An 11,537-nucleotide genomic window follows, 5' to 3' on the forward strand; every position below is an offset into this window, starting at 1 on the left:
CTCTGTTCTTGTAAGTCTGGGGTTGGTCTGTGAAAACAGAAAGTATAAAAATATCATTCTTATATAAGGCTACATATGTCATTGTACATGTTAAAGATTTCCGGGTACATGTTAATTGAAAATGTAAGCTAAAGCTTTACAAAAGTGCGTGGTATAACTCATAATATGTATTTTACTCATATGTATTTTACTCATAATATCTCTTGGCCGAGGATGAGGCGTCTAACCCTCATCTCTTAGACGAGGTTCCCAGTGTCACCACCGTGGCCGCCCGAAGGGTCGTCTCCGCCATGGCCACCCGAGGGGTCTTCACCCCCATGGCCAGCCGAAGGGTCAGCTCCGCCATGGCCGACCGAAGGGTCTTCACCCCTATGGCCACCCGAGGGGTCTTCACCCCCATGGCCACCCGAAGGGTCAGCTCCGCCATGGCCACCCGAAGGGTCTTCACCCCTATGGCCACTCGAAGGGTCAGCTCCGCCATGGCCACCCGAAGAGTCTTCACCCCTATGGCCACCCGAGGGGTCTTCACCCCTATGGCCACTCGAAGGGTCAGCTCCACCATGGCCACCCAAAGAGTCAGCTCCGCCCTGGACGCCCGAGGGTCCGACAGCTCTGCCCTGGATGCCCGAGGGTCCAACATCCTACTCCGCCGTGGCCACAACCGCTGCCTGTTCCGCCCTGGAAGCTTCCTGTCCTGTGCAACCACGCCCTCGTCAGCCTCCAGGGCGCCCACCCTCCCACCCCTTTGGATGTTATACGGCGCGAGGACGCGCCTTCGGGGAGGGGGGGGGGGGTTCTGTCACGGTTCACCGTCTATCTCTGCACTACATTCCCCAGAATCCTCTTTGGCGCACCTGCAATTACTCTCCCCTGAGTATTATCACCTGCACCTGCTCACAATCAGCAGCCTCATTAGCAAGCTCCATAAAAACACTCACCACAGCCTCAGTCTTGTTCAAGCCTCCAACAGGAACAGACCATTACCCATTGTCTCCAGAAGCCTCTGATGCAACCTGTACACACCAAGTAACGTATCCTCACCTGTGAATTACTAACCTCTGTATCCTTGTTCCGCTGTCTCCAGAAGACCTGCCTGAATCCGTGTTTCCTGAGTTCCTGTATTCACCTGAGTTCCTTGTGTTCACGCTGAGTTTGCTTGCTCGTGACAGCATCTGAAAGAGATAAGACAAGTATTAATGAACTGTGACTGCTTGACATCAACTAAACCTGTAGAGTACTTGCTCACCTGTAATCTGCCCCGCACGTTGTGCTCTTCACCGAATCTGCACCTGAACTTTGCATACTCACCTTTTGCACTTGTGGCACTGTTAATAAAACTGTGTTTGGATTCACTTACCTCTGTCTCCGTGTCTGTATCCTGACACATAGGAGGACCTGCAACATTGTTATTTCCCCTAGCAGTGACGATCAAAATAACATCAGGACACACTGTTCACAAAGTACTTAGACAAGATCTGTGGGTTATCTCAGTTAGATCGATGTCTTATTTGCCAAAGTGATTCAAAAAATCCATCCTGCAAATATCATGTATGCGTTATTTTGAAATACTATCATATTTCATTTGCCAATACAGTGCAGCTTTGTCATGTTCACCAGCAACATGAAAATTGATTTATTAATGCACGATTCATGATTGAAGCATTATTTCTGGCAGGCTAGCTATTACCACTAAAAACAAAAAAGCGTTTTAATTATGCTTGTGAATCAACTGACAGTTCTGTGGTTATGATTATGTTGTCCAAAATAAATGAAAAGCACTTTGAATCTCTTGAAAGCTGTTCTGTTAATTTGTATTATGTAATTACAATGCATATTCCCTCTTCCTGTCTTCTCTCTCACACACAAGCACATATTCTGAAGCAAGTATTTTTACTCACTGCAAGACTCATGTTGACATCACACACCTGAAGATATCAGGTGGCTCTGCTTGGCGCACGCAGATCCTCTTGGGTGAAAAAGCACATTTTTAATTCATCAAGGCCTCATTATTAGTTAATCACCATCAAAGATCAGCCAATGATATGGTGACAGAGCAGGTAGAATTGTTTCCAATTCCTAGGTGTACCAACACCTAAAATTCAGGGGTGTGTTCAGTCTTCAGTTACATTTAACCAGCAGCCATATCACCCTGTAGCCCAAGACTGGTTGCCCACTGAAGCTAAGCAGGGCTGAGCCTGGTCAGTACTTGGATGGGAGACCTCCTGGGAAAACCAGGTTGCTGCTGGAAGAGGTGTTAGTGAGGCCAGCAGGGGGTGCTCACCCTGTGGTCTGTTTGGGTCCTATCGTCCCAGTAAAGTGATGGGGACACTATAAGAGCACCGTCCTTTGGATGAGACGTTAAACCGAGGTCCTGACTCTCTGTGGTCATTAAAACCCCAGGATGTCTTTCGAAAGAGTAGGGGTTTAACCCCAGCATCCTGGCCAAATTTGCCCAGTGGCCTCAGTCCATCATGACCTCCTAATTATCCCCATACATTCTGATTGGCTTCATCACTCTGTCTCTCCTCCACCAGTAAGCTTGTGCGTGATGGGCGTTCTGGGGCAATATGGCTGCTGTCGCATCATCCAGGTGATGCTGCACATTGGTGGTGGTTGAGGAGATACTCCTTCCATGTAAAAAGCTTTGAGTGCAGAGAAAAGCGCTGTATAAATGTAATGAATTATTACTATTATTTGGATTTGCTCCTGCTCTTTTCTGAGACTCACAATCATCCTGTGAAAATGTATTGTTGTGGAAAGACTAATTTAATATATATATATATATATATATATATATATATTTATTTAGCGGAGCACTGGTGACCCTTTGTTATATATTAACAGCAAGTAATATATATTTTTTACATATATTCTTGACAAAATATAAATAATTATAAAGCTCAATGTCTTAAGATTGAATACCCCCCCCCCCCCCCCTCTGTTTTGTTACAAATATCTTAGACAATAATAATATCATAGACAATGATTTCTTTTTTTCAGAAGGTATACAAAATCAATAAATAGACAAATGTCTTGATGTAGAAAGACTTATTATACATATTGTAATCATATCCAAATGTGAGAAGAAAAGTAAATTTTGAATATATGTTAGAAAATGTACAGAATAAAAAAAGAGCACAAGTTTAGAGTCTCATCTTTATTTTGGTTAGTCTTTTCCAGTTTAGTTTCAAACATGAGAGCTTGTGGGACTCGTGAAATTTGACATTTCGGATGTTTGACACTGATTGCGCACACCTACAAAACATCCCGATGGACAGGGTATTGCATTACTTCTGATAGAATCTAAAATAACTTTAATGGCTTTGGCATTATTAACATTCATGACGAGTTTCTGCAGAACATGAGCATGTGCAAGAACAGAATATTTAAGGTCACCACTTAATAAATAGTGAAATTTAAAACATTCGACCACACCATGTGACGTCTTCAATAATGAGAAGAACGACAAGGCAAGGAAGAAAACAAAGTCGTAAAAAAAAAAAATCAAAGCTAGGGTCCCTCCACACGTGAATGACACTATAAAACCAAAGGTAACATCTACATTCAGTGAAAATGAATCATCAAAGAGAAGTACAGTACATTCTTCCCCCTACATTGTAGTGATTTTAGGGGGAAAAAGGTTCATTACCCACCTATAATACACCTAAAAGATGCAAAGATAGAACATCAATACCCCCAAAAGGCAATGTTAAGAGGCCAGTGTATCCCATTAAGTAACTATACATATATGTAGGCACGTTTGACAAATGAAGCTGAATCACACACATGGCGTGGCTTGAAACAACCTACATATGCAACTACTGTGCACTTTCTAAATATAGGGAAATCACACAAGGCAGCAATACAATACAAGAGGGACAAAACAGTGCTGGCTACATCGGTAGAGGAAATGTAATTTACAATAAAACAACATGTCCCTTTGATCGTGGACAGTTCTCATTCGGTAGTAGAATAAATTTTCTATGCTATGGCTAATCCTCCAGGCGTTTACGTTCTAACCCTAGACTGAAAGCAGAAAGCTTGAAGTAAAGAGTACAGACAATGTTAGGTCCCACGTGTGTAAGATGGTGTGTTGTTTTAGACTAGCGTTTTTAAATATTCTTTTATTCGCTTTTTTGTATTTTTTTTGTTTTGTTTGTTTTGTTAATTAATCTCTCCTAAACTAAAAGGAGGCCGCTTTCTGACATGAGACACTTGTACATTCAAAAAAACATCCCCCCGGTTAAAAAGCTGTGGAAGACCGGTGAGAAACTTCTCTCTGGTGCCTTTGTATCTCAAGTCAGAAGAGGGGCCTTAGTTTGCCTTAAAATAGGGAGAGAGAGGAGGTACTCTGTTCAGAGGTCATGATTTGTGGACACCGAGTTTAATATCGAATCGTCCCTGGTAGCGATCCTTTTCGTTGTAATAAATGTTTTCCCCGTACACTTTGCACTCCACGCGGATGTCCGTGTTCAAGGTGATGTTGACGAACTGGATGGCCACCAGGGGCTGTAGGTAGTGAGGGTGCAGGAGTTTCCCGTAGTAGGGGTAAAAGTGAAGGGGGAAGCCTTCTCCGATACCGTAGTACTTCACCTCGCCGAGCTTACCTGCATCCTCATCTTTCTGCAGGCAAGAGAATATATGCCGTCGTCGGTTAGCAACATTTTTACTGTTTTCTAGAGGAAACACGTGTACTCAGTGCAGTGGCCAAAGGATCGCTCACCTTGTTTGTGCAGTGGATAGGAATCACATGGGACTGGACTTTGTGCTGCGCCTCCTCTGGAATGCTTTCATTTGACGCCGGTGGCTAAAAGAAATTTTTTTTTTTAATAATAAAAATGATATGACTTTTATATCTTACATGCGACATGCTTCTCTGCAATGATGAATTTTATGAAGGAAATTATCAATAATAAAAAGGTTTTATTAGTTAACATTACGTAACAACTTTAGTTAACATGAATGAACAATACGTCTCTACTGCATTTATTAATACATTATTAAAATAAAATGTTGTATTTGTTAACATTAACATTAGTTAATGCACTGTGAACTAACATGAACAAACTATGAACAGCTGGATTTTTATTAACTACCATTAACAAAGATTAATAAATACTGTAACAAAATATAGCTTATTGTTAGTCACAGGAAAATAATTGCACATAAAGTAATTTGTAAGAAGAATAACAAACAAATACTATATATATATATATATATAGTAAGTACTACTCAAGTAATTTATAAAGTAACTACATAAAATAAAACGGGTCAGTTGATATGTAATAATGCATAATAATATGTAAATGAATTTATATAAGCATTTACATAATACTGTAAACTCAAAATATTGCTAATATATTATAAAAATAAAATGAAATGAAAGTTCGCAGAAATGTTATCTAATATTTGGAGGCAAAAAGTATTTCAAAACAAGATCTTGCAAACATTTTGTGAATATTGTTGGATGTTTTTAACAAACCTTTGGTCTGAAGTTCACAATCCTGTTGAGCTTGACAATCAAACAGGGCTTCCCCTCTGAAAATCCAAAATCACGATCTTCGATGCCAGAGCAGGGTCCTAGCCAAGACCTCGAAAACTGGCATGCCTTCCTGACACCAACGTCACTCTCGAAATCAGCTCTGTTCTTGTAAGTCTGGGGTTGGTCTGTGAAAACAGAAAGTATAAAAATATCATTCTTATATAAGGCTACATATGTCATTGTACATGTTAAAGATTTCCGGGTACATGTTAATTGAAAATGTAAGCTAAAGCTTTACAAAAGTGCGTGGTATAACTCATAATATGTATTTTGCTTTTTGTAGGCTAATGAAACAAAACGTTCCTGCCGAGAGAACATCCATATACATTTGCGACTCAAGTAACAGAAGAAAAATGTGTAATCTGATACCTCCACAGTCCTCAAACTTCATTTGGTCCCGCTGCTTTTCGATGTCATAGGGTGCTAGGAAATCTTTCATGACTTTGGTGTATTTCAGGTATGTCTCCATATCATCCGTAGAGAAGATCAGCTCAGCCTTGTCTGAACGCGGGAAGTGACTGAGCCCTGTGCACAGATAAATGAACAAAAACACATGAAATTCAGACATATTTACATTCATTTTGGAGGAGACATATTTGTCAGACAGTACATCCTTTGAAACTTCTCTCATTTGACTAGCTTTGTCTACCCTTTTTATGTCAGTCCTGAATTCTTTGGAGTATCAGCATTCATTATTGGCAATTCTGAGGAATTCAGTAAATTTTTCAGAATAATTTCCCATCTAGCAATCTCTAACAGCTGTTTAACCTCCCCAAAATGTTAAATGATCCACACAAGAATTTAGCTGCGTCTGAAATCGCATATTGTCTAAGTAGATACTACATTTGGATTTTTATTTATTTCGCAACCGTTAAAAAAGTATGTTATATTATGAATATGGGTAGAATGAATGAAATTCGGACGTACTACATCCGCCATGTTGTTACCGTCACATGACCTACCAGCTTCAGTTGTGTCTCTTCACTTCCATTCACAAATCCTCTCCCGTGGCCTCATGGGATAGTAAGTGTCCATCGAATGCGCACTTCAGAGTCTCGGTGGAAGTAGTAGGTCATGCGGTTACTTTTCACACTTTTACTTTTTATTCGGACATACTACTCTTTTGGCGTACTGTTTTTCTAGAGGAAAGTATTCTATTTCTTGTTTGACAAATACCTTTACATTAATTTGGCAAATCTGAAAAACATCAGTTTCCAAATTTCATGGCTGTCCATCTAATAATATCACATTTAAGGATACAATTCAGTTTACAAATGCATATGTGTTTACTTTTTTTGATGGAATAAGCAAAATAATGCTGCATTACTCAATACTTTATTTCATTTTATAATTCTTAGAATGATATATCCTCACAAAATAACTGCCTTTTTATAGACATGAAATTATGCAGGAAATATTAGCAATAGTTAAAGACTAGTGATATTCATGTGCATCTGGCAAATGGACAAAGCCTTTATGGAGCATCTGTTTGATAACTGAAGTGGTTTTGCATTTTAAACCGATTTGTCTCTTAAAAGTGTGTGTTATCTGAAAGGTGTCTGTTGTAGTTCTCAGTCTCAGTTTCCTCTTAACTTCTCATGCCTTCTGTTTTACCAAGAAAGCATGTAAAATGCTGTGATGTAAAACGAACACAGATGATCAATTCCCAAGTGCCCACCGCCCTCTTAGCCCTTGATCTGTTCCCTGAACCCACCAAATGTTGAAAGATTGATACAAGCCTTCAAGCTTTAAACTTTAAACAGGAACTGTGACAGCAAAAGGAACAACGTGTCCCAAACCTCATCAACTAAGGGAACCAGAATCACACTTTATATCCAGATTTTCAAAATAACTCATTAAACTTTCATGCAGGCTAATGGAAACAAAAATATATTTGTTGTGTTTTTTAAAAAAAATTCGCTACCAGGAAAATGAATTTAAAAAAAAAAATCTTGTATACATATGCGCATTCATATTTTTGTTCAATACATTTTTCACTTGCATGAAAATTTGACCTAATACCACAGCCATTGTCTAGTAAAAGCAAGTAGCATATTATAGTTTTTCTGGGCTGTAACTAAAAAATTATAAATTATAAAAAAATTGGACAACTAAATTTGTTAGAAAATCACTTAAAGTGATAGTTCACCCAAAAATGAAAATTCTGTCATCATTTACTCACCCTCAAGTTGTTCCAAACCTGTATGCATTTCTTTCTTCTGCTGAACACAAAAGAAGACATATTTGAAGAATGTTGGTATCCAAACAGTTGATGGACCCCATTGACTTCTATAGTATTTGTTTTTCCATTCTATGAAAGTCAATGGGGCCCATCAACTGTTTGGTTACTGACATTATCTCCTTTTGTGTTCAGCAAAAGAAATAAATTCATACAGGTTTGGAACAACTTGAGGATGAGTAAAGGATTTTTCAGAATTTTCATTTTTGGGCAAATTAAAACTTCCTGATGGAATAGATAATACTTTGACATGTGAAAGAAAAAAAATCATTAAGTCTTCTAATAAATATAATAAATTGAAAAAAGGCCATTATTTTATAATGAAAATGAGTAGAGTGTCATATTTTTATGTTTAGCCAAAGTATTATTCTTTCTGTTTGTAATTTTCGACTTTTTATTTCATTTGGCCCTCTTGCAGTTCCATCATGAACCCCTAGGGCTTCACAAACCCTTTTATAATATTTCAGCTTCAGCTTAAAATCTAACAAAAATCTAAAGGTTGGGACAGCGTTTACCTGGAGGAGCTACTCTGTCCTGCCAGGTGGGTTTGTAATCGTTCAGGGTGAGGAGGAGAACCTGGATGGTGCCGATAAAGATCCCGGCCAGACAGCCATAAAAGATGAGATAGAAGAGGAAGATTTTTGCTGTGAAGAGAGAGATAGATGAGAACATATTTCAGCATGCGGATGAGAGCGAGACATTTCGAGTGGCTATTCCGATGTTGTTCCTGGCACTTTTTTGTTATAGACATGCTTTTGGTTTTTGATCATTTTATATCTTAATAGATGGTTGAAAATTGCAATGCAATAAAGCAAGTATCCAATTCCAAAAATGTTTACTAGCTAACGTCATTATTACTAGAGCTTATGTATACATATAAAACCATTATTTACTAAATTCATACATTAATGAAAGATTATTATTGAAAATGACTGATCCCAGGAAGCTCACTGATGCTACATTAAACAGGCGAAACTGCTGACACCATACCACCCATACAAATGTCCTCAGTCTGTCCCCAGGAAATATATATGCGCCAGCATGACAGGATATGATGAGTAATCTCAATGTCTCAAGCATCAACAATGTGTAGGAGCATCGCAGTCCAGTAAAACCAGTAGGGTCATATCTTAAGTTTTTCCCAGACCAGTCAAACCAGTCTGTCCACTTTTATCCCAAAAGAATTCACTGACAGCCTGTTCGGCTAATGCAGATTTGAATCAGACCCAATGATTAGACTGTATAAATCATTACAGTGCTAAACTCAATTTCAATTGCTCATGCGCAGTTAAGCAAGGGCACAAGGTGTGTTTGGTTTCCAGTGGTGCATAAAGCAATGTCAGAGGGTCACCTGGACTAAAGCTCAGCGAATGTCAACGTACTAGATGATGTAACGGCCATCAGAAATCCTAGGAGATACACTGACATCTGCAAGGTAATTATGCATAGCATTGCTAAAGCACGACTCATTTTGGGCATCCATCTCTAGGAACTTCTTACACCTAATAGCTCTAGCATGGATTTTATGTCCACACACAACTGGCTAGACACATTCAAGGTATTTTGAGATGAAATTATATTAACTGGAAGGCAGATTCAATTACTTACCAAGACGACGGTGTTAACTTTAATCATTAGGTAAGCCACATTTTAAAACTGAAACCATGGAGTTTATCAAATATAAACTGTTGCTGCCTCAAATACATGACGTCAATCTTCAGTGCAACCTTAGATGAATCAGTCAGACCCCAAATACTAGGCCTTTCACCTTGAGTCACCTTGAACAATGATGCATTTTTAACCCTTTGTATGTGAATCAAATTAATAATGACAAGTGTGCTAATTAAATGACACGCTGATTGATATTATGGCAAGCACAGAGAAGAAACAGCAGCTTTTATACAAATACAAGCCTTTAGCCTTCTCGTTATTTGTTTGATTATTTATTTTTGAGGAGGAAAATAATATTATTTGATTTCATCTAAGCATTAATCAGTAAAAAAAAAAAAAAAAAAAAATCGAACTGGTAAAAAATCTGATGCTGTCTTTTGTTGACCTTTTGCTCCTCCATCAGCGTCGAATTCATACACAGCATTCATTATACATTCATGCATCTTTCTCTTTATGTAGAAAAACGAAAAACACATCAAGCCTGTCTAAAGACCGAGGGGTCTCATCGAAACAGGTGGGAGACAGAAAAACACCAACAAATGAACCGACGTGTTCAAGAATGATTTGAACTCTCAAAATACACCCGTTAACACGGCAAATCGTGCGTTGAGTCCGTATATAGATATATGACAGTCCGTGAGACATTTGCTGCAAAGTCAAATCAAACAGGTTGCATCGTGACCAGACTGGCAGTCTATCAGTACCTGCTGCTATAGGAACGGCGATGACAGGCATCACAGCACTGTCCAACGTGCTGAAATAACGCGATACTGGCGATATTAGATCTATAGGTTATACTTACACCAACTGGAACCGGTGCGCCCTAGAAATTCCTTCTTCTCCGAATTCCATACAAAGTTCTTCCATCCTCCATCATCTTTATTTTGAGAAGGCATTATGTACTTTAAGGTTGTGTTTGTCTCCTTGAGCAGAGAATTCCCTCGTGTTTCCTTTCTTGCCTTCTTTGCTAAACTACTCCCCTTTCCCGGAGCACTATGCCCACCGTTACATGGAGCCGTACCCGGCTCTCTCCAAGGTGCCCCGCGTAATATATCCAGCGGAGCGCCCAGGTCCCGCCCACAGTCGCCAAGAACAAATCACAAACAGAACCTCCAATGACGTAACACGGTCGTGCAGCTCACGAAATCAGGGTGGGAATCACTTTACAATAGGGCTGCGTAACGAGACGTAAAAGCCGCTGTAAGAACAGGACAGGTTGAAAGGGAGTGATGTAAAAACGCATGACGCACGCGTTCAACGCGTAGAAGTGGGGAAACGGCTCTAGGATGCCCAAAGGCGTTTTTTTTTAAGGATGCTGATCCGGCTGTTATTTTTAGACAGTACCTATGCAGATGTATGAACATATACCCGTGTGCCTGAAAATGTTTGTCATAAAAAATGGTTCCTTCAGTTCCCTTCTATTAAACTTGTCATAATATTTTATTTCACTTCTTTGATAATTCTTAACTGTCAGTACAGGATTTCACCTAAACACCACTTTCTACCTTAAGGCAGTAATTAGTTTTCAGTTGGGTTGAAATTTATAACAGTGTAAATTATTTGGAATGAGTAATAAAAAGGCAATTAAACAGCAGTCAGAACAAATACAAGAAAAAGTGCACATTCATGTGCAGAGAATAAAATAAAATATGGGGTGAAAAAGTAAAAAAAAAAAAAAAAAAGATTTCCCCATCCCCCATTTTCCTCATGGAAATGAACTAATTTTAAGGAGAGGAAAATTGACTAAGCAATATTTTTAAGCTACCATAGAAGCACATTTGAACCTCACTGACTTTCACAATGAACTGCTTTGTAAGAAAGGTCAGGCTATTGCTTCCATTGAAGCACAAGATGTTCTTTCATTCTGAAATCATGCTGGAGAACAAACTCTTGTTTATGGCATTTGAGTGCTGTGCTAATATTAAAGCAATAGAGAGACTTCACTTAAACTTTCTTAAACTATAATGCTGATAACATATGTACGAGACAGAACATATGAACTCTGACCAAGATTAATAATTATAGAATGAAATGTAAAGAGCTTGTGTGAGTGAGTTGTGTGAATGCCCATAAATACTATAAGTT

At 39.0% G+C, this 11,537-nt stretch overlaps 1 protein-coding gene and 1 pseudogene across 1 annotated transcript; one reads left to right on the forward strand and one right to left on the reverse strand.

The window, feature by feature from the left end:
• Positions 1 to 2,131: 2,131 nt before the first annotated feature.
• Positions 2,132 to 2,248, forward strand: LOC143714315 (5S ribosomal RNA; annotated as a pseudogene).
• An 894-nt stretch (positions 2,249 to 3,142) lies between these two features.
• Positions 3,143 to 10,630, reverse strand: atp1b1b (ATPase Na+/K+ transporting subunit beta 1b). Its single transcript, XM_077205222.1, has 6 exons — positions 10,255 to 10,630; positions 8,297 to 8,425; positions 5,912 to 6,067; positions 5,483 to 5,667; positions 4,724 to 4,807; positions 3,143 to 4,623 (listed from the first exon to the last, which is right to left on the reverse strand). Exons 1-6 carry the CDS (start codon positions 10,346 to 10,348, stop codon positions 4,363 to 4,365), a joined length of 909 nt encoding a protein of 302 aa, XP_077061337.1. The 5' UTR covers positions 10,349 to 10,630; the 3' UTR covers positions 3,143 to 4,362.
• Positions 10,631 to 11,537: the final 907 nt, after the last annotated feature.

This window comes from Siphateles boraxobius, unplaced genomic scaffold (assembly GCF_051911475.1).
Source record: "Siphateles boraxobius isolate OS27281-9 unplaced genomic scaffold, OSU_SipBor_1 53, whole genome shotgun sequence".
In the NCBI taxonomy this organism is placed as follows: Eukaryota; Metazoa; Chordata; class Actinopteri; order Cypriniformes; family Leuciscidae; genus Siphateles; species Siphateles boraxobius.

Coding starts and splice junctions, on each gene's coding strand:
- atp1b1b (XM_077205222.1), bottom strand. CDS start 10,348: ATGCCTTCTCAAAATAAAGATGATGGAGGATGGAAGAACTTTGTATGG. Junction 8,426..10,254: donor GCGCACCGGTTCCAGTTGGT/GTAAGTATAACC, acceptor CTCTCTTCACAG/CAAAAATCTTCCTCTTCTAT. Junction 6,068..8,296: donor GGACAGAGTAGCTCCTCCAG/GTAAACGCTGTC, acceptor ATCTGTGCACAG/GGCTCAGTCACTTCCCGCGT.